The sequence below is a fragment of the Nerophis ophidion genome, linkage group LG02, assembly GCF_033978795.1.
Source record: "Nerophis ophidion isolate RoL-2023_Sa linkage group LG02, RoL_Noph_v1.0, whole genome shotgun sequence".
Lineage (NCBI taxonomy): Eukaryota > Metazoa > Chordata > Actinopteri > Syngnathiformes > Syngnathidae > Nerophis > Nerophis ophidion.
The window spans coordinates 75005254-75027580 of NC_084612.1; the positions used below are offsets into that span (position 1 = coordinate 75005254).

At 39.7% G+C, this 22327-nt stretch overlaps 1 protein-coding gene across 2 annotated transcripts in view; it reads right to left on the bottom strand.

Moving 5' to 3' along the window:
- Nucleotides 1–22327, bottom strand: part of LOC133545408 (filamin-B-like) — a 99945-nt gene that overhangs the window by 58607 nt on the left and 19011 nt on the right. For both annotated transcript variants that reach the window (XM_061890979.1, XM_061890970.1), the window contains exons 2-11: nt 22136–22245; nt 21930–22065; nt 21019–21116; nt 17639–17786; nt 11127–11245; nt 10984–11058; nt 10736–10898; nt 4433–4633; nt 4228–4365; nt 4031–4157 (exon numbers count right to left, since the gene is read on the bottom strand). In XM_061890979.1, the coding sequence (XP_061746963.1) occupies nt 4031–4157; nt 4228–4365; nt 4433–4633; nt 10736–10898; nt 10984–11058; nt 11127–11245; nt 17639–17786; nt 21019–21116; nt 21930–22065; nt 22136–22245 (1315 nt within the window). The remainder of the gene's footprint in view (nt 1–4030; nt 4158–4227; nt 4366–4432; nt 4634–10735; nt 10899–10983; nt 11059–11126; nt 11246–17638; nt 17787–21018; nt 21117–21929; nt 22066–22135; nt 22246–22327) is intronic.

The window sequence follows — 22327 nt, forward strand, 5'->3', positions numbered from 1 at the left end:
GAGAGTCCAGTCTATAGTGGATCTAACATAATAGTGAGAGTCCAGTCCATAGTGGATCTAACATAATAGTGTGAGAGTCCAGTCCATAGTGGATCTAACATAATAGTGAGAGTCCAGTCCATAGTGGATCTAACATAATAGTGAGAGTCCAGTCCATAGAGGATTAATGGGTCAGCAGCTCAGAGATGTCCCCAACCGATACACGGGCGAGTGGTCCACCCCTTGCACTTCACCCTTGCTCCTGATGGGTGCTGGTTAGTGCCTTGCATGGCAGCTCCCTCCATCAGTGTGTGAATGTGTGTGTGAATATGGAAATAGTGTCAAAGCGCTTTGAGTACCTTGAAGGTAGAAAAGTGCTCTCCAAATATAATCAATTTACTGTCCTAACAAGCCAGTCCACATTCTCATAAACATAAATGTTGCTTTACAACATTTATGTAAATCTGCATTATGTGAACAATTGATTTCCTGTTTCCATTCAGTCACAAACTCTCTGCTCCACACTTTTTACGAGCCGCTGTGTGAACAATAGACTCCAACATGCCAAGTGGCTGGCGTGTCCACACGAGTTTACATTTTACAATAAATCTAACTTTTACTGCAGCTTTTTTCCAGCCAGCTGAGTTACAGAAGTGATTATCTGGGAGTCCACGCTTCTTCTCCATCGTACTTCCACTCAGATTTAATCACTTTTTATTTCCTCTCTTCTGTCTCCATGCAGATTGCTTTGGTCAGGTGTGAACATCGTGATCTTTTCCATTGCGTATTTCAGATCTTAAAACAGGGGTCAGCAACATTTTTGAAAGCAAGAGCTACTTCTTGGGTACTGATTAATGCTAAGGGCTACCAGTTTGATACACACTTAAATAAATTGCCAGAAATAGCCAATTTGCACATTTTACCTTTAATAAATAAATCTAAAAAAAAAGGGTAATTCTGTCTGTCATTCCGTCATACATTTTTTTTCCTTTTACGGAAGGTTTTTTGTAGAGAATAAATGATGAAAAAAACACTTAATGGAATGGTTTAAAAGAGGAGAAAACAGGAAAAAAATGAAATGTAAATTTTGAAACAGTCGAATTTCGACTTTTTAAAACTCAAATTCAACCGAAAAAAAATGAGAAACACTAACTAATTCAAATCCTTTTGAAAAAAAAAAAAATTTATGGAACATCATCAGTAATTTTTCCTGATTAAGATTATTTTTAGAATTTTGACATGTTTTAAATATGTTAAAATCCAATCTGAACTTTGTTAGAATATATAACAAATTGGACCAAGTTATATTTCTAACAAAGACAAATCATTATTTCTTCTAGATTTTCCAGAACAAAAATTTTAAAAGAAATTCAAAAGACTTTGAAATAAGATTTAAAATTGATTCTACAGATTTTCTAGATTTGCCAGAATATTTTTTTAGAATTTTAATCACAATAAGTTTGAAAAAATATTTAAAAAATATTCTTTGTCGAAAAAACAGAAGCTAAAATGAAGAATTAAATTAAAATGTATTTATTATTCTTTAGAATAAAACAAAATTAATTTACTTGAACATTGATTTAAATTGTCAGGAAAGAAGAGGAAGGAATTTAAAAGGTAAAAAGGTATATGTGTTTAAAAATCCTAAAATCATTTTTAAGGTTGTATTTTACTCTAAAATTGTCTTTCTGAAATTTATAAGAAGCAAAGTAAAACAATAAATTAATTTATTTAAATAAGTGAAGACCAAGTCTTTAAAATATTTTCTTGGATTTTCCAATTCTATTTGAGTTTTGTCTCTCTTAGAATTAAAAATGTCCAGCAAAGCGAGACCAGCTTGCTAGTAAATAAATACAATTTAAAAAATCGAGGCAGCTCACTGGTAAGTGCTGCTATTTGAGCTATTTTTAGAACAGGCCAGCGGGCGACTCATCTGGTCCTTACGGGCGACCTGGTGCCCGCGGGCATCACGTTGGTGACCTCTGTGTTAAAACAAACCACCAAGAACTGCTGAGACTGTTAAGAAGAGGCAGGATTAAATGTGTTCATTTTGCCACACCTGCTGGATTAAAGTTGTTCTGTATTTTCTCAAAATTAGGCTGACATTGGACATCTGTGCTGTGGAGTTTCAGGAAGTATGAGGAGGTTTCCTGAGTATTTATAAAGGGTCTGATCACAACTTTAACCCCGATTGAGAACTAATGGAAAGATATGTAATTAATGAGCCTTTTGTCTGCTTTTGTCTATTGCTGCACTTTAGGAATTTATTTGACTGATGCATGTTTTTCCCCCGCATTTATTATTTTTATTGTATTTTATATCTCATTTTTGTGGGCTACTTCTTTGGAGGAAAACAAAAAATTGCCGTGTGTGTAATTGTACATCTGGACTTTGTATGTCAAAAGTCCAATAAACTGATTTAAAAATATATACATAAACATTTTAGAAACCCATCAAGTAAAAAAGGTTCAATTTATAAAACTTTTACAGTAGCGAATAAAAATGAACTAAAGATGTAATAAAGATTGTGTGTGAGCTCCGACCAGTGAAGTGAGTGCAGCCATTAGTGTTGCGCCTCTGGTTTCAAGACTGTGCAATAAAAACCAGATCCAGATCGAAAATCCAGTCAGAATTTGTGTGTGTGTGTGTGTGTGTGTGTGTGTGCGTCTCACTTCCTGAACCAACAAGTGTAGGGGAGGGGGTTAAAGGGGGTTTATCCCCAGGGGACACATCACTTCACTCGAGCCCTGCATGCTGTGTGGAAACTACTAGAACACACCTTTGTGCTGACTTGTTCAATTAAAAAAAAAAAAATATTCTCGGGCAGGGTAAAAAAAAAATCATATATTTATATATATATTTGTGTATTTGTATATATATATATACACACATACATACAAGTATACAAACACACACACACACATACATGTACATACATATATGCATATACATACATATATAGACATACATATATATACATATACATACATATGTATATATATATACAAATATACATACATACATATATATACGTACATATATATATACATACATACATATATACACATATACATAATATATGTACACACATTATATATATATATATATATACATATATATATAAACACATGTAAATGTATATATATACACACACACACACATTATATACATATATAATATATATATATATATATATACACACACACACACACACACACACACACATATATATACTGTACATACAAACACACTCGTCACGTCACGAGTAACACTTCACCTGTCATCATTTTCAAAATGGAGGAGGATGATATCAATCATTTGAAGATTAAGGGCTATTCAGTAGGATTTAAGGTCCAAGCTGTTGAATATTCTAAAAAGAACAGTAAGCAGCTATGTTTTATTGATACACCATAGCTGCGTGTGTCAAATAGTCATTAAATGACTCCCGCCTCCTGGTGGTAGAGGGCGCTAGTGATCCTTCTTGCGACTACTCGGCTGCAGAAGAAGTGACAACAAGCAGCAAGAGTGAGCAGCCATCGTTTATGTTTTCCTCTCGCTTGCACTTTTAACATGGAGGATTACATATCTAAAATAAAACAGTTTTCTAAACTGGACTTTCAATGGAAGCAGGAGTTAATAAAGGAAGATCTCCATCCAGACAGAGAGACTTTTAAAACTGGAGAAAGATAAGGAAGACTTCTATAAAGAAGTTATCGATGCTTTTGATCAGAAGGAGCTGCGCATGGACTTCATTTATAAGTAAAGGTAAGACCATAATAACGTTTTTTTTTAATTAAATGTGCTTTTCATGATGGTATTCTTACATCACACTCAAATGTATAAGCGCAGGCCTAAATGTACCGCATGCCTTTGGTAAACGCTGGAGTGAGAAGAGGTTTTAAATCAATTAGCGCCCCGGCGGCAATTGAAGGAAATACGTTCCTTGTGTTTAATGACCTCTGAGGCTTACTGGCCTGCAGTATTTGAACGTTGTTGACTTGGAGAAGTTGGCGAGACTCTGCATTTCAAAGATGGACTGCACACCACTCACCTCTTGGGGATATGCTGCCCCCCCCAGGCGATGGCCACGGTGTATTTTCCGGTACTGAGGGGGTAATACTCGTACGAGTACACGCTGTCTTGACTGGATATCTGCTTCACACGCTCCTCGCCGCCCTCTGAAAAAAATGACAATTGAGTGTTTTTAACAACTCTTGGCTTCTTCCGCGCGGGTCAGTCAGCACTCACTGGGATCTTTGACCGCAACCTTCAGCTCTCCACTGCCGGCGTTCCTGGCGTCCACCCGGAAGTCGCCCACTTGTTTCACCCTCAAACCCGACGCCTGCAGGCCACGCCCCATCGCCCTGCAGGCCCCCGGCAGGCAGGCTGCGGGGCCACATTGGAGGTTTAATTAAGAACGGTCGGCGCGGTCTCATCGGACCCAAGATCTCACCTGGGCCCACGTCCACCGTGAAGGGACTCCTGGGGACGGCGGCGCCGCCGAAGGTGACGCTGACGGTGTGCGGGCCGGCCTGCGTGGGTCGGTAGGTGCTGCGGTACAAGCTGTCGCCCTTGTCCTCTAACATCACCTCCACGCTGTTGTCGCGGCCTTGAGGGTCTTTGATGGTGACCGTCACGTCTCCTTTGCCCGCCCCTGGACAGAAGACACGCACGTTGTGGACAGGATGGACGTGGAAAAGTCACGGCGTCACACCCGAATCAGCAAATTATATCTAAACACCTGCAAATGGCCACAAGATACACTGACATCATCGTCTGGACTACAGTCGTCTCCATACCAATGTTTTGGTACCGGTAACAAAATGTAATTCGATACTTTGATACTTTTCTAAATAAAGGGGAACCACAAAAAATTGCATTATTGGCTTTATTTGAACAAAAAATCTTAGGGTACATTAAAATATGTTTATTATTAGGGATCGAGCTCCCTATTGTATTTCTAAGGTTTAATTATTAGTATACCGCCGCCTCTTTGAGCTGTAATTTGACCCGTTTAACATGCTTCAAAACTCACCAAATTTTACACACACATAAGGACTGGCGAAAATTGCCATCTAATAAAAAACCAAACCCCAAAACTCAAAATTGCGCTCTAGCGCCCCCTAGGAAAAAACACAGGCAAAACCGCTTGTAACTTCCGTTAGGAATGTCGTAAAGACTTGAAACAAAAACCTCTATGTAGGTCTCACTTAGACCTACATTTCATAAAATGACATCCTTCAGCAAAAATCCAAAGGAAGTTGGCAAACACCCTTTCTAAAAAAAAGTTTCCTAAAAAAATTAAATTTTTGCATCTTTGAGCTGTAATTTGACTCCCTTAACATGCTTCAAAACTCACCAATTTTTACACACACATCAGGACTGGCGAAAATTGTCATTTAATAAAAAAACAAACCCCAAAACTCAAAATTGCGCCCCCTAGGAAAAAACACAGGCAAAACCGCTTGTAAGTTCCGTTAGGAATGTCGTAAAGACATGAAACAAAAACCTCTATGTAGGTCTCACTTAGACCTACATTTCATAAAATGACATCCTTCAGCAAAAATCCAAAGGAAGTTGGCAAACACCCCTTCTAAAAAAAAAGTTTCCGAAAAAAATTTCCTTTTTTGCCTCTGAGCTATAATTTGACCCCCTACAAAGGCTTCAAAACTCACCAAACTGGACACACACATCAGGACTGGCGAAAATTGCCATCTAATAAAAGAACCAAACCCCAAAACTCAAAATTGCGCTCTAGCGCCCCCTAGGAAAAAACACAGGCAAAACCGCTTGTAAGTTCCGTTAGGAATGTCGTAAAGACACAAAACAAAAACCTCTATGTAGGTCTGACTTAGACCTACATTTCATAAAACTGACATCCTTCAGCAAAAATCAACAGGAAGTTGGCAAATACCCTTCTAAAAAAAAGTTTCCTAAAAAATTAATTTTTGCCTCTTTGAGCTGTAATTTGACCCTCTTAAAATGCTTCATAACCCACCAAACTGGACTCACACATCAGTACTGGCGAAAATTGCCATCTAATAAAAGAACCAAACCACAAAACTCAAAATTGCGCTCTAGCGCCCCCTAGGAAAAAACACAGGCAAAACCGCTTGTAACTTCCGTTAAGAATGTCATACAGACATGAAACAAAAACCTCTATGTAGGTCTCACTTAGACCTACATTTCATAATATGACATCCTTCAGCAAAAATCAACAGGAAGTTGGCAAATACCCCTTCTAAAAAAAAGTTTCCTAAAAATTTTCATTTTTGCCTCTTTGAGCTGTAATTTGACCCCCTTCAAATGCTTCAAAACTCACCAAACTGGACACACACATCAGGACTGGCGAAAATTGCGATCTAATAAAAAATAAAAAAATAAAACCAAACCACAAAACTCAAAATTGCGCTCTATCACCCCCTAGGAATAAAACAGACAAAACTGCTCCTAGGAAGAAAACACAGACAAAACTCCTTGTAACTTCCGGTAGGAATGTCGTCGAGACATGAAACGAAAACCTCTATGTAGGTCTCACTTAGACCTAAATTTCATAAAATAACATCCTTCAGCAGAAATCAACAGAAAGTTGACAAACACCCCTTCAAAACAAAAGTTTCCTAAAAAAATAAATTTTTGCCTCTTTGAGCTGTAATTTGACCCCCTTAAAATGCTTCAAAACTCACCAAACTGGACTCACACATCAGTACTGGCGAAAATTGCGATCTAATAAAAAAAAACCCCCACAAAACTCAAAATTGCGCTCTAGCGCCCCCTAGGAATAAAACACAGACAAAACTGCTTGTAACTTCCGGTAGGAATGTCGTAGAGACATGAAACAAAAACCTCTGTGTAGGTCTCACTTAGACCTACATTTAATTCATTTACATCCTTCAGCAAAAATCAACAGGAAGTTGGCAATTAACCCTTCAAAACAAAGGTTTTGTAAAAACCCGTCACCTTTTTTCAAACATTATCTCCTCTGAGGACATTTGTTGTGTCGGGACATTTGTTGTGTCGGCTTCAAACTCGCACAGGAGAGGGAGTGAATCTTTCTGATTAAAAGTTGCGAAAAGAGTTTTAATAACTGGTCCGGTTTTGATTTTACGAGCCTTCAAAGAACTGCTGCGCTGTTAGTATCTCAAGATGGCTGCTTAAAAGCCAGCGTGACCACACAATGCAGAGAAGGTAGATACTGTGCGGGTAAAGATATGTTGACTGGGTGAAAGAAGGAGGCACCAGTTTGACTCCAGGATACAGAGAAGGTAGGTAATGTGCAGGTAAAGATATGTTGTCTGGGTGATGGCAGGAAGCACCAGCGTGTATGGGTGACAGAAAGAAGCACCAGTGTGACCCCAGGATGCAGGGAAGGTAGGTAACGTGCAGGTAAAGATATGTTGAATGGGTAAAGGCAGGAAACACCAGCAAAAGTCGGTCCCATCCATCGCTGCTTGCAGCTTGAATTTTAATTTAGTCCTTAAATAAAATAGTGAACATACAAGACAACTTGTCTTTTAGTAGTAAGTAAACACACAAAGACTCCTAATTAGTCTGCAGTGACATATTGTGTCATTTATACACCTATTATTTTCTACACATTAAGGAAAAGCTGTAAAAACGGACTATCTACTTGTTCATTTACTGTTAATATCTGCTTAATTATTCTTGTAACATGTTCTATCTACACTTCTGTTAAAATGTAATAACCATTTATTCTTCTCTTCTTTGATACTCTACATTAGTTTTGGATGATACCACACATTTAGGTATCGATCCGATACCAAGTCGTTACAGGATCATACATTGGTCATATTCAAAGTCCTCATGTGTCCAGGGACATATTTCCTGACTTTATAAACATAATATCCATTTTAAAAAATAAGAAAAAAGGGGAAAAAATATTGATGTAACCATGTAGTATCGACGAGGTACACTATTGTACTCGGTATCATTACAGTGGATGTCAGGTGTAGATCCACCCATGGCGTTTGTTGACATTGTGACGGCGGTGAGCTATTGTATCCTCCTACAGTGCGTAGTGAACCATGTTTAGCTATTCCTCGTCCTCCAGTGATAATGATACTTGTAAGAAACTTATTTGTCACCATGGAGGTGAGGATTAGTCATTTAAAAGTAGCTGAAATGTTAGTTGCTAGCTGGCTAGCTCTTCCTGAGGGTGTTTCAGTGTTATAACTTCATATTTACTTTTTAAGCCCAAATGCGTCCGTTCTCCCTTTTCTGTCTACACACTGTCTCTGCTTGTTCTGTGTGTGTGCGCTGCCCAACATGCTCCTCTGCTCATAAAACCAGCAATGTCCCGACACGCACCTGTGAAGTGAAAACCGTTTCAGGTGACTACCTCTTGAAGCTCATCAAGAGAATGCTAAAAGTGTGCAAAGCAGTAATCCGAGCAAAGTGTGGCTATTTGGAAGAAACTAGGATATAAAACATGTTTTCAGTTAAGTACATAACTCCACATGTGTTCAATCATAGTTTTGATGTGACAATCTACAATGTAAATAGTCATGACAATAAAGCAAACATTAAAATGAGGTGTGGCCAAACTTTTAACCTGTAATGTACATTTTCCAATGATGTTAAAATCAAGACTACATTTCCTGCAATTGGGTGCATTTCTACATTATATTTTAACTTTGGATTTATTCTCATCTACCAACCTCTTATTGACACTAACACGTCCTATGTAGTGTACCACAGTTTTTAGTACGGTAGATCATTTACTAACATTTTTATCACTGAAAATATTCTCGTAAAACTCTTGACATACAAGCAAAGACCTCAGAAAACATTAGTAGATCATTTACTAACATTATTATCATTGAAAATGTCACGTAAATTCTAGAGCAGGGGTCACCAACGCGGTGCCCGTAAGGACCAGATGAGTCGCCCACTGGCTTGTTCTAAAAATAGCTCAAATAGCAGCACTTACCAGTGAGCTGACTCAATTTTTTTAATTGTATTTATTTACTAGCAAGCTGGTCTCGCTTTGCTCGACATTTTTAATTCTAAGAGAGACAAAACTCAAATAGAATTTGAAAATCCAAGAAAATATTTTAAGGACTTGGTCTTCACTTGTTTGAATAAATTCATTTTTTTTTTTTGCTTCTTATAACTTTCAGAAAGACAATTTTAGAGAAAAAATACAACCTTAAAAATGATTTTAGGATTTTTAAACACATATACCGTTTTACCTTTTAAATTCCTTCCTCTTCTTTCCTGACAATTTAAATCAACGTTCAAGTAAATTTATTCTTTATATTGTAAAAAATAAAAAATACATTTTAATTTAATTCTTCATTTTAGCTTCTGTTTTTTCGACAAAGAATATTTGTGAAATATTTCTTCAAACTTATTATGATTCAATATTAAAAAAAAAAAATATTCTGGCAAATCTAGAAAATCTGTAGAATCAAATTTAAATCTTATTTCAAATTTGTGAACAACTCACATTCTTAAATCAGGTTCTGGAAAATTTTGAAAAAATAATGATTTGTCTTTGTTAGAAATATAGCTTGGTCCAATTTGTTATATATTCTAACAAAGTGCAGATTGGATTTTAACCTATTTAAAACATGTCATCAACATTTTAAAATTAATCTTAATCAGGAAAAATTTGTAATATGTTTCATATATTCTTTTTTAAATTTTTTCAAAAAGATTCAAATTAGCTAGTTTTTCTCTTCTTTTTTTCAGTTAAATTTTGATTTTTAAAGAGTCGAAATTGAAGATAAAGTATGTTTCCAAATTTTATTTTCATTTTTTTCGTGTTTTCTCCTCTTTTAAACCGTTCGATTAAGTATTTTTTCGTCATTTATTCTCTACAATAAACCTTCCGTAAAAGGAAAAAAAAAGTACAACGGAATGACAGACAGAAATACACTTTTTTTTTAAATATATTTATCTGTTTCTATATATATTTATTGTGAGAAATCATTAAGATGATCAGTGTTTCCACAAAGATAAATATCATTATTATTAATAATAACAGATTGAAAGGTAAATTGAGCAAATTGGCTATTTCTGGCAATTTATTTAAGTGTGTATCAAACTGGTAGCCCTTCGCATTAATCAGTAGCCAAGAAGTAGCTCTTGCTTTCAAAAAGGTTGCTGACCCCTGATCTAGAACATGCATGCGTTTCCCATTTGGCAACTGTATCCTGTAGCCACGCCCCCTCAGGTAATATACTTCCTGTGTTGTGACCTCTGTTTACATCCGCCACGTCAAAAAAATACCTTGTCGCTGGCTATAAATAAATATGCTAGAACAGGGGTGTCCAAACTACGTCCCGCGAGCCAAGTGCGACCCGCCGGCGTCTTCAGTTTATCTCGCGGGACGGCACGTGTCCAATAAACAATTTGGCCCTAATATACAAATATTGCCATTTTGTCACCATCTGGTGGCCAATGAAAGTCAGTGGCCACTAATTGTACATGAGTGTGTCTGCATGCACAGCATTTACTTACATGACCCTATTATTTAAACAACCTTCCCTAGTCATGGTATGGAAAAAATTCTAACCAGCACAAAAAAATGGTCTAATCTAACCTGCTATTTGAACTTTCTGGATATTATAAAAAAAGGTCCAATCAGCAAAAAATAAAGTACACCCTTTTTTAATCCTATGCAACATTTTGACCAAAGAACTACAATTACATGCTTTGAGACCACAAGGAAAATCCTAATATAACCCTTTTAAGTGTGCGAGAAAACACAAGACATAAAAGGTCCTCTTACCGGCAGTGTAGATGTCAAAGTATGCGGGTTTGTTTGCGACGTTGCCCACTGGTTCGATCCCCGGCCCTTTCACCGCCACCTTGGAGGCATCACCCAGGGCCTTGTCCACGCTGACCTGGAAGGGACTCTTGGGAATGGGCTGGCCTGCAAACAGCACGGTCACCTAGGAAACACAACCACACGCCTTTCAGCTTGGCGGAGGTCTCCAAAAGCAAAATGTTTTATGAGTCATTAGCAACGACGGCGACCATGTGGGGTCCCAGGACTTGAGGAACGTAGGAGACTTTGTAGGTCTTCTTGGCCTCATTGGACTCCACCTTCAGCTGGGACACACAAAGACAGACCCGGGTCAGCATCCTGGTCAGAAGGACGAGGCGACTGAGATGTTTACCTCCTCTCTGGCGCCGTCCGGTTGGTCCAGATAGACGGTGACCTGACCCTGGCCGGCGCTGAAAGTGTCCACTGTGAACACCGCGGGGCGGAGCACCCTGTTGCCCGTAGGTTCGATACCTGCAAGAGGCGTCAGTCCTTTCAAAACACAGATTGGTAAAGACCAGAGGGCGGGCTCACATTACAACAGTTTTAAAATCTCTGCATTAGCTCCCCGTGTGATTCAGGATTAATTTCAATGGTTTAAAAATGTTTTTATGGCAATGGACCTTCTTATCTTTCAGATTATCTTTTACCCTACGAACCTTCCCGGGTCTTGAGATCCTCCGGCACTCATCTCCCAATTATCCCAAAAGTTATGACACAACATTTTCCACCATTATGGCCCCAGTCTGTGGAACAGCTTGTCGTTTTTAAGACGTTGATGTTTTTAAGAGCAGGCTTAAGACTAGAGATGTCCCATAATATCAGGGCTGCCGATATTATCGGCCGATAAACGCTTTAAAATGTAATATCTGTGTTGTGATCCGCTGCCCGGATCACATTTTGATTTTGGTTTTTGAGTCCTTTTGTGTTTTCTGTTTGTCTTGGACTTTTTCAGTTCCTGGTTGCCCTCCCTTGTTTTGTTCTGTTACCATAGTTTCTAATTTGTTCCACATGTGACTTGTTTCCTGACGCGCACCTGTGTTTATTGATTACGTCCTTATTTAAGCCTGCCTTCTCCCTTCTTTCGATCTTGGTCTTTTGTTTGCAATAAGCAACACTCACCTATTCTTCTTGTTCCTGAATCGGTGCTAAGTTTTAGCTTTAGCTTCCCGTGCGTTCGGCACGCATTTTCTTTTGTTTATTTCTGTCCATTTTTGTACCCGTGTGGTTATATTTTTTGTATTAAATCAAGCCCTTTCCTGCAAGTCCTGTCCGACTGGTCCTTAGCATCCTGGGCTTGAACAAAACGCGCATAACTATGCGTTTGCCACGTGACTATCGGAAATTATCGGTGTCTGCTCGGAAATGTTTGGTATCTGTTTCAAAAAGTAAAATTCATGACTTTTTAAAATGCCACAGTACGGAGTGGTACACGGACGTAGGAAGAAGTACATAACACCAATAAACCTTAAAGGCACTGCCTTTGCGTGCCGGCCCAGTCACTTAACATCTACGGCTTTTCACACACACAAGTGAATGCAACGCGTACTTGGTCAACAGCCATACAGGTCACACTGAGGGTGGCCGTATAAACAACTTTAACACTGTTACAAATATGCGCCACACTGTGAACCCACACCAAACAAGAATGACACACACATTTCGGGAGAACATCCGCACCGTAGCACAACAGAACAAATACCCGGAACCCCTTGCAGCACTAACTCTTCCGGGACGCTACAATATACACCCCCCCAACCCCACCCACCTTAACCTCCTCATGCTCTCAGGGAGAGCATGTCCCAAATTCCAAGCTGCTGTTTTGAGGCATGTTAAAAAAATATAATGCACGTTGTGACTTGAATAATAAATATGGCAGTGCCATGTTGGCATTTTTTTCCCATAACTTGGAGTTGATTTATTTTTGTAAAACCTTGTTACATTGTTTAATGCATCCAGCGGGGCATCACAGCACAATTAGACATAATAATGTGTTCATTCCACCACTGTATATATTGGTATCTGTTGATATCGGAATCGGTGATTAAGAGTTGGACAATTTCGGAATATCAGATATCGGCAAAAAAGCCAATATCGGACATCTCTACTTAAGACCCACCTTTTTGAATTTGACTTTTACCTATACTTGACCTTTTGTTTTATTAAGTTATGCAATATTTTATTTAGTTCCATTTATTATATATTGGCAACACTAAATGGTCCCTAGTGTGTGAATGTTGTCTGTCTATCTGTGTTGGCCCTGCGAGGAGGTGGCGACTTGTCCAGGGTGTACACTGCCTTCCGCCCGAATGCAGCTGAGACGCCACCCCGAAGGGAATAAGCGGTAGAAAATGGATGGGATGAATATTATAAATTTACTGTATATTATTTTAATTGTTATCTTATTAATTGTATTTAATTTTTATTTTTATCAAAATACATTTGTATTTTATCCTTTATCTTTACTCATGGTTCTTACTGTTTTGCAACTTTTATTTATATTTTACATCCCAGCGTTCCCCAGAGGGAACCATCTGCTTCGGGGGTTATGGGCCATGCTGTGGGGGCCTTTTGTGTCAGCCTCCTGGTGCAGATGTGATAGTGTTTACTCACCTGGCTCCTCTGTACTCAGCCATGAAATCATTTGTTCATATTTAGTTTAGTTTAGTCTTTATTTGAAGGGACAATGCACAGAAACATTAAGCTCAAAGACAGATATGTTCTGTACTAGATTATAGCTAAATAGCTCATTTCCATCTGCTGTCCCTGGCTACCTAAATTAAAGGGATAGAAAAATCATGCAATAAAATGATGACAATAAAAATTATATCACAGCATGTATTCAAATTAAGGAAAGTCATAAAATGCCCTTTCATGGACACATACTTAATATACAATACAAGCACACCTCATTTACATCTTCACACAAAGACAATACATGCTCTTGTTCACATCTGTCATCATTTGTAAAAATAACCATGATTTTAACAGACAAACCTCACAATTTGGAACAAAAATGCTCTCATGGATAAACACAATAAACATTAAGTGTATGTGTCGAACACAGTGTCCACCTTATTGACCGTGTGAGCAGCTTTGATTGCTCCAAAGCCACTTTTTGACTTCAATTGTCAATGAAAAGTCATCTGTTAGACTTTTCAAGTTTGTTGTGAGGTTGTTCCATTCCTTTATGGTTTTATATGAAAAGGCTGATTGTCCAAAAGATGTTTTACATCTGGGTGCAACTATATGTCTTTGCATACCGTATTTCCTTGAATTGCCGCCGGGTATATAGTATGTGCCTGCCTAGAATTAACGCCGAGTCAAACTCGTTTCGCAAAATATGATTTTTATTAGCGCATGCCTAGAATTACCGCCGGGTCAAACTCGTCACGTCACGAGTGACACTTCACCTGTCATCATTTTCAAAATGGAGGAGGCTGATTTCAATCATTTGAAATCGCATAAAGGGAAGAAGATTAAGAGCTATTCAGTAGGATTTAAGGTCCAAGCTATTGAATATGCTAAAAAGAACAGTAAGCAGCTATGTTTTATTAATATACCGTAGCTGCGTGTGTCAAATATGAGTCATTAAATGACTCCCGCCTCCTGGTGGTAGAGGGCGCTAGTGATCCTTCTTGCGACTACTCGGCTGCAGAAGAAGTGACAACAAGCAGCAAGAGTGAGCAGCGTGTGTTTATGTTTTCCTCTCGCTTGCACTTTTAACATGGAGGATTACATATCTAAAATAAAACACTTTTCTAAACTGGACTTTCAATCGAAGCAGGAGGTAATAAAGGAAGACAGAGAGACTTTTAAAACTGAAGAAAGATAAGGAAGACTTCTATAAACAAGTTATCGATGCTTTTGATCAGAAGGAGCTGCGCATGGACTTCATTTATAAGTAAAGGTAAGACCATAATAACGTTTTTTTTATTAAATGTGCTTTTCATGATGGTATCCTTACATCACACTCAAGTTTTTAAGCGCATGCCTAAATGTACCGCATGCCTTTGGTAAGCGCCAGGGTGAGAAGAGGTTCTAAAATAATTAGTGCATGCTTGCCTTTATCGCATGCCTTTGGTAAACGCTGGAGTGAGAAGAGGTTTTAAATTAATTAGCGCCCCGGCGGCAATTCAAGGAAATACGGTATGTGTGTTTGTGTTTGGTGTCTGTGATAAAGGGGGATGTGGGTCATCGGAATATAATTTTTAACTTTGTTTCCATCTATCCATTTTCTACCGTGTGTCCCTTTTGGGGTGGCGCTTTTCAAATGAAGTTTGATTTGATTTGTTTTTCGACCTAACGAGCGTTCATTTTCTCCTCAGGGAACAGGATCACATGTCAGTGTGTCTTTTGTGCATTGTTGAGATGAGCAGGCGCCGACTTCCTGTCATTGTACGACACAACGATGTTTCCAGTCTGCCTGGCAGCCACCAGATGGCCTTTCAGGAAGCGTGTGCAGAAAGAGCTTCTTCCAAGTGACCGTCTTTTTTGAATGTGGAGCGAATGAATGATGGAGTCTCAGTTCCCTGTGTAGTGCTTTGAGTGTCCAGAAAAGCTCTACATCAATCTAATCCATCATTACCGTAAATTTCGGACTAAGCCGCTGCTTTATTCCTACGCTTTGAGCCCTGCGGCTTAAAAAACGGTGCGGCTAATTTAATGGATTTTTCTTCGCTGACAACAAAAAGCAAATAGTTCTCAATAACTTTGAGAACTATTTGACGGCGTAGCGCAGTGGGAGAGTGGGCGTGCGCAACCCGAGGGTCCCTGGTTCAGATCCCACCTAGTACCGACCTCGTCACGTCCGTTGTGTCCTGAGCGTGACACTTCACCCTTGCTCCTGATGGGTGCTGGTTGGCGCCTTGCATGGCAGCTCCCTCCATCAGTGTGTGAATGTGTGTGTGAATGGGTAAATGTGGGAGTAGTGTCAAAGCGCTTTGAGTACCTTGAAGGTAGAAAAGCGCTATACAAGTACAACCCATTTATTTATTTATAATAAACACACGCAAAGACACTTTGGTTTTCGTTTGTGCTCTGGCGTCATCTTTTGAACCAAGTTTTCTCACTGCAGTTGGTTAAATGTGAATTCCTGCTGTTTAGAGCTTTGAACCGGAAGTAGAAGTGCCGTTCGGTTCTCTAATTGTCCGTAGCGTTTCTATGCGTATGGTTTCTTCTCCAAGCATTGTTTGTAAGTAACTCAAACAATTCTTACTTACTAAATAAAGCCTCCCATGTGTGATGTCTGTAGGAGTGTTTTCATGCGTATTTGCAGATGCTATCGTAATGTAATCAAGCTGCCGTCGTTAGCATTAGCTACTATGCTAACACGAGTGTGTTAGTATTGTTAACTTTTTAATTTTTCTGAGGGAACTCTCCTGAAGGAATTAATAAAGTACTATTTATCTATCTTATAAGGCATTTTTTTTATATTGTTTCAGTTTCACAAATTCCTCAGTAAATTCCCCAAAACGTCACTGTGGGGTTACTGAGTCTCCTTTCGCTGATTGGAAAGCCAGCTCCCGCAACTTCTGTTTTGTTTGATCAGCCGTTTTACTGCCTTGTTGCAGGCATCGCTTGTAAACAAAGGCCTACTAAAAGCCACTACTAGCGACCACGCAGTCTGATAGTTTATATATCAATGATGAAATATTAACATTGCAACACATGCCAATACGGCCTTTTTAGTTTACTAAATTGCAATTTTAAATTTTGCACCGAAATATCCTGCGGAAACGTCTCGGTATGATGACGCCTGTGCGTGCCGTCACGCATCGTAGAGGACATTTTGTTCCAGCCTCATTCCCAGCTATAAGTCGTCCGTTTTCATCGCATAATTCCACAGTATTCTGGACATCTGCGTTGCTGAATCTTCTGCAATTTGTTCAATTAATAATGGAGACGTCAAAGAAGAAAGCTGTAGGTGGGAAGCGGTGTATTGCGGCCGGCTTTAGCAACACAAACACAACCGGTGTTGCATTGTTTACATTCCCGAAAGATGACGGTGAAGCTTTACTATGGAACAGAGATGTCAAGCGAACACGGTTGGATTGGACCACACACACAAAGTACAGTGTATTATGCAGCAATCTTTTAGAAAGATCGTGTTTCGAAGAGGGTCCCTTGCGAAGGGCAGAGATGGGCATCGCCACCACCCGTCGACGGGTGCTGAAGAAAGGTGCGGGGCCGACCTTCAGGTTGTACAGGTACGACCATATAATCTCACTAAAACACTAGTAACACAATAAGCAGATAAGGTATTTTCCAGAATTAACCTTGTGAATTTGTCTAATAACATCTGAATCGCTCCCACTGTATAGTCTTTTTTTTCTTTCTAGTCCTTCACTCCCACTTTCCTCATCCACGAATCTTTCATCTTTGCTCAAGTTAATGGGGAAATCGTCGCTTTCTTGGTCCGAATCGCTCTAGCTGCTGGTGGCCATGATTATAAACAATGTTGAGATGTGAGGAGCTCCACAACCCGTGACGTCACGCGCACATCGTCTGCTACTTCCGGTACAGGCAAGGCTTTTTTTTCAGCAACTTTATTGTCGATGTTCTCTACTAAATCATTTCAGCAAAAATATGGCAACATCGCGAAATGATGAAGTATGACACATAGAATGGAGCTGCTATCCCCGTTTAAATAAGAACATCTCATTTCAGTAGGCCTTTAAGGTATGTAAATAAACATTTACTGAATCTTTCTGTGTAAATAACTCATTTCACAACACGGGACGGCTAATATATGGGAAAAAAAATGGCTTATAACTTGATGTGCTCTACAGTCCGTAAAATACGGGCATTTTATTATCACCATAGAAGAAGAATGCATGCGTGCAAAGTGGAGAAGTGTCTGAGTACCTGGTCCATAAGCACGGGCCTTCTTGGGGTTGAGCCTGGGTTTTAGAGGTGCTCCTGGTTTTAGTTTGGCTTTGGGGAACTGAGACAAGTAGGTCATCACCGACATCTCATCAACCTGAGGGTCGATAATCTCCTCCGGGGCAATCACCTGCACATACCAGTCGATATCCTTTACACACGCTACTTTACAGTATGTATTAATATGACTCACTTTAAAAGCATGGATGTTGGAGGGAGATTATTCAATGGCATAAGAGAGATGCTGTCAACTCATTTGTATTGAGGGCCACATCACAATCATGGCGGCCCTCAGAGGGCCACATGTATCAGTAGATATAAATATAAACATATAATAGCTTTGTTACGCAATTTGCAAAGGCAACAATGTTTTACAAATTGATGAACAACTTTGAGATCGTAAATCAAGATGATAAGCAGATATTCAAGTGTTTTGATTCAATAACTGTAAATAAAATGCTTTGAACATCAGAAAATATTAAAATGTGTTTAATTATTGCATGGGCAACATTTTTCTCTCAAAATTGAGGAAACAAATCACTTTCCCAGACCAAATAAATGACATGTCAGGCCGATTTTAAAATGATGTGGCAGGCCACCTTTGAAATGATGGGACGGGTCATTTTAAAGTGCCGGTCCACCATAAAATGACGTCGTGGGCCAGTTTAAATAATGTGGCTCACAATAAAATTATTTTGGTGGCCACATAAATGACGTGGCAGGTCACATTAAATTTATGTGATGTGCCACATTTAAAATAACACGGCAGACCACCCAAAAAATTATGTGGCGAGCCACCATAAAATAATGTGGCTCAACGTTAAAATCAAATATTGGTCCATCTTAAAATGATGTGGCGCGCCACAATAAAATCTTATGGCGAACCACTATAAAATGATGCGGCAGGCCATTATAAAATAACGTGGCGGCCTACTTTAAAATAACGTGGCGTGCCAATATAAAATAACGTGAACTGAACACAAAATTATTTTGCAGGTCACATTAGATTTATGTGGTGCGTACTTTAAAATAATATGGCCGGCCACAATAAAAATACTGTGGCAGACCGCTATTAATGTGGCTGAACACTATATTATTATCTTGCGGTCCACGTAAAATGACCTGGCTGGTAACATTCAATTTATGTGGTGTGCCACATTTAAATTAACATGGCGGGCCACTTTTAAAATAATATGGCAGAGCACTACAAAATAACGTGGTGGGCCACTATAAAAAATGTGGCAGGCCATTGTAAAATAACGTGGCGAACCACAATAAAATAAGGCGGCCCAACATTAAAATCAGGTATTGGTCCATCTTAAAATGATGTGGCGCAATTGTATGGTGGACCAATATAAAATAACTCGGAGAGCCACTATAAAATAACGTATCATCCTACTATAAAATAACGTGGCAGGTCTTTATAAAATAACGTGAACTGAACACAAAATGATTTCGCGGGTCACATCAGATTTATGTGGTGTGCCACATTTAAAATAACGTGACAGGCGACTATAAAATAATGTGGCTGACCACGATAAAATAACGTGTCAGACCACTAATAAAGTGGCTGACCATCATAAAATGATTTTGAGGTGCTGGATCACATTACTTTTATGTGGTGTGCCACATTTTAAAATCACGTATTGGTTCATGTTAAAATGATGTGGCACACCACGATTAAATTGCATGGCGGACAACAAAATTGATGTGGCAGGCCACAATTAAATCATATGGCGGGGCACAAAACAACGTGGCGGACCACCATAAAATCGCATGGCGGACCACAAAATTATGTGGCGGGCCGCGATAAAATTATATGGCAGACCACAAAATTATGTGGCGGGCCACAATAAAATTGTATGGCGGACCACAAAATGAAATGGTGGACCACCATAAAATCGCATGACGGACCACAAAATTATGTAGCGGGCCACAATAAAATCGTATGTCGGACCACAAAACACTGTGGCAGACCACCATAAAATTGTATGGAGGACCACAAAATTATGTGGCGGGCCACAATAAAATTGTGTGACAGACCACAAAACAATGTGGCGGACCACAACATTATGTGGCGGGCCACAATAAAATTGTATGGTGGACCACTAAACAATGTGGCGGACCACAATAAAATCATATGACATGCCACAAAATTATGTGGCGGGCCACGATTTAATCGTATAGCGGACCACAAAATAACGTGGTGGACCACAATGAAATCGTATGGCGGGCCACAAAATGATGTGGAGGGCCAACATAAAATTGTATGGCGGACCACAAAACAATCTGCCAGACCACCATAAAATCGTATAAAATTATGTGGTGGGCCACAATAAAATTGTATGGCGGACCACAAAATTATGTGACGGGCCACAATATAATTGTATGGCAGACGACAAAACAATGTGGCGGACCACAATAAAATTGTATGGCCGACCACAAAAAATGTAGCGGACCACAATAAAATCGTGTGGCGGACCACATCATTATGTGGCGGGCCACAAATAATTGTGTGGCGGACCACAATAAAATCATACGGCGTACTACAAAGTTATGTGGCGGGCCACAATAAAATCGTATGGCGGAACTCAAAATAATGTGGCGGACCACAATAAAATCGTATGGCGGGCTACAAAATTATGTGGCGGGCCACCGTAAAATCGTATGGCGGACCACAAAACAATGTGGCGAACCACAATAAAATCGTATGGCGGGTCACAAAATGAGGGCCACCATAAAATCGTATGGCGGACCACAAAATTATGTGACAGGCCACAATAAAATTGTATGGCAGACAACAAAACAATGTGGCGGACCACGATAAAAATGTATGGCGGACCACAAAATTATGTGACAGGCCACAATAAAATTGTATGGCAGACAACAAAACAATGTGGCGGACCACGATAAAATCGTATGGCCGACCACAAAACAATGTAGCGGTCCACAATAAAATCGTATGGCCGACCACAAAAAAATGTAGCGGACCACAAAAAATTGTATGGCGGACCACAATAAAATCATACGGCGTACTACAAAGTTATGTGGCGGGCCACGATAAAATCGTATAGCGGACCACAATAAAATCGTATGGCGGACAACAAAATAATGTGGCGGACCACGATAAAATCGTATGGCGGGCTACAAAATGACGTGGCGGGCCACAATAAAATCGTATAACTGACCACAAAATGTTATGGCGGGCCATTCTAAAATCGTATGGCGGACCACATTAGAATGAAGGTTAAATGCGGCAGGCCAGACTTAACATGGAGTTTGACACCTGTGTAATAAGAGTGGACATACAGTATATTGTTTATAGAATAATATCCATTTGTTTGTTTCAGTGGGAATCGAACCTGCGGGATTCCCAACCATTCATCTGCTAGCTGCATGGCTTCTGTGGCGTTCTCCACTGGTTTCACTGGATCCCAGGTCTCCCAGTCTGGACACAGACCTGCCAAACACACACACACACGCGCACACACACACACACACACACACACACACACACACACACACACACACGCACACACACACACACGGTAAGACTGGAAGAATTAAAACAAATGTAAACATCATCATAAACGAAAGCTATTCGCACTTGCTACGTTACTCTTCACACACCATAGTCGCACACTTGGAAAGTTGCACAATTTATTGTAGGATTAGGGCGACATTTTATACACTACAAGGAGGCACAAAATGATGTCCATACTTTGTTGGACTGCTTTGTGACGTAAAAAGTGTTAAAATAATTATGTATAAGTTATCACACAACTCTTATGCTTAAAGGCCGTTGCTATAGTTATTATCAATTGTGCTGAAGATGTACTTTTCTATCTGTGTAAAGGGACAACTTGCAATCCAAGGTTGCGAGTCGTCTCGTATCAGTGATTGTGTCCAGAACATCGAGTGCCGTGACGCAGACAAAGCAGAGACAGGGGGATATCACGTGTGTCAGCACATTTCCATTCATGAATAATCATATATTGTGTCTAACTGGGGCTGCTGAAATGACCCCCCTTCCTTCAAAAGCAGCCTCAGTGATGTAACCGGGGACCCCCCAAATAAATAGAGGAGCACGTGGGACTGGACCTTAGAGCGTGGTGGAAGATTGTAACCGAGTGTGCAGCCCCAAACGTCTCTCCTCATTGAGCCAAATTGAACTCTGTCTTTTAATGATTCCTTGCTTCTTGTCTGCTTGATACATGTCATCAGTGTTTGAACGGGACAAAAAGACCTAAAAAGGGTGAATGAAAAAGTCTACCTGGCGCACAGCCGTCCACCAGCGCCCCAAGTGCCTTTCCCGTCCTCCAGTCCTGGCTGAAGTTGGTGATGGGCATGTCCGGGACTTTGTGCTGGATCCAGCCCAACAGACGCTGCTTGGGGGTCTTGGACTCGGACTGGAAAACAAAAGCGACCGCTGTGTGAAGCCTGTTCAAATCTACGCATAAAGCGAGAGCGGGACGCTACCTCGTCATCCTCGCCCTCGTACATGGGCATGGAGATGGAGTAGTGCAGGATCAGAGTCCAGACCAGACCAAGGATCAGTTTCAGGTTGCCGTCCACGATTGCTTTGGAGTCTGTAGGAAATAAATAAAAAAACTACGATCAATCAATCAAATTGTATTTGTTTGGCCTCAAAGAGCGGCACAAACCACAACA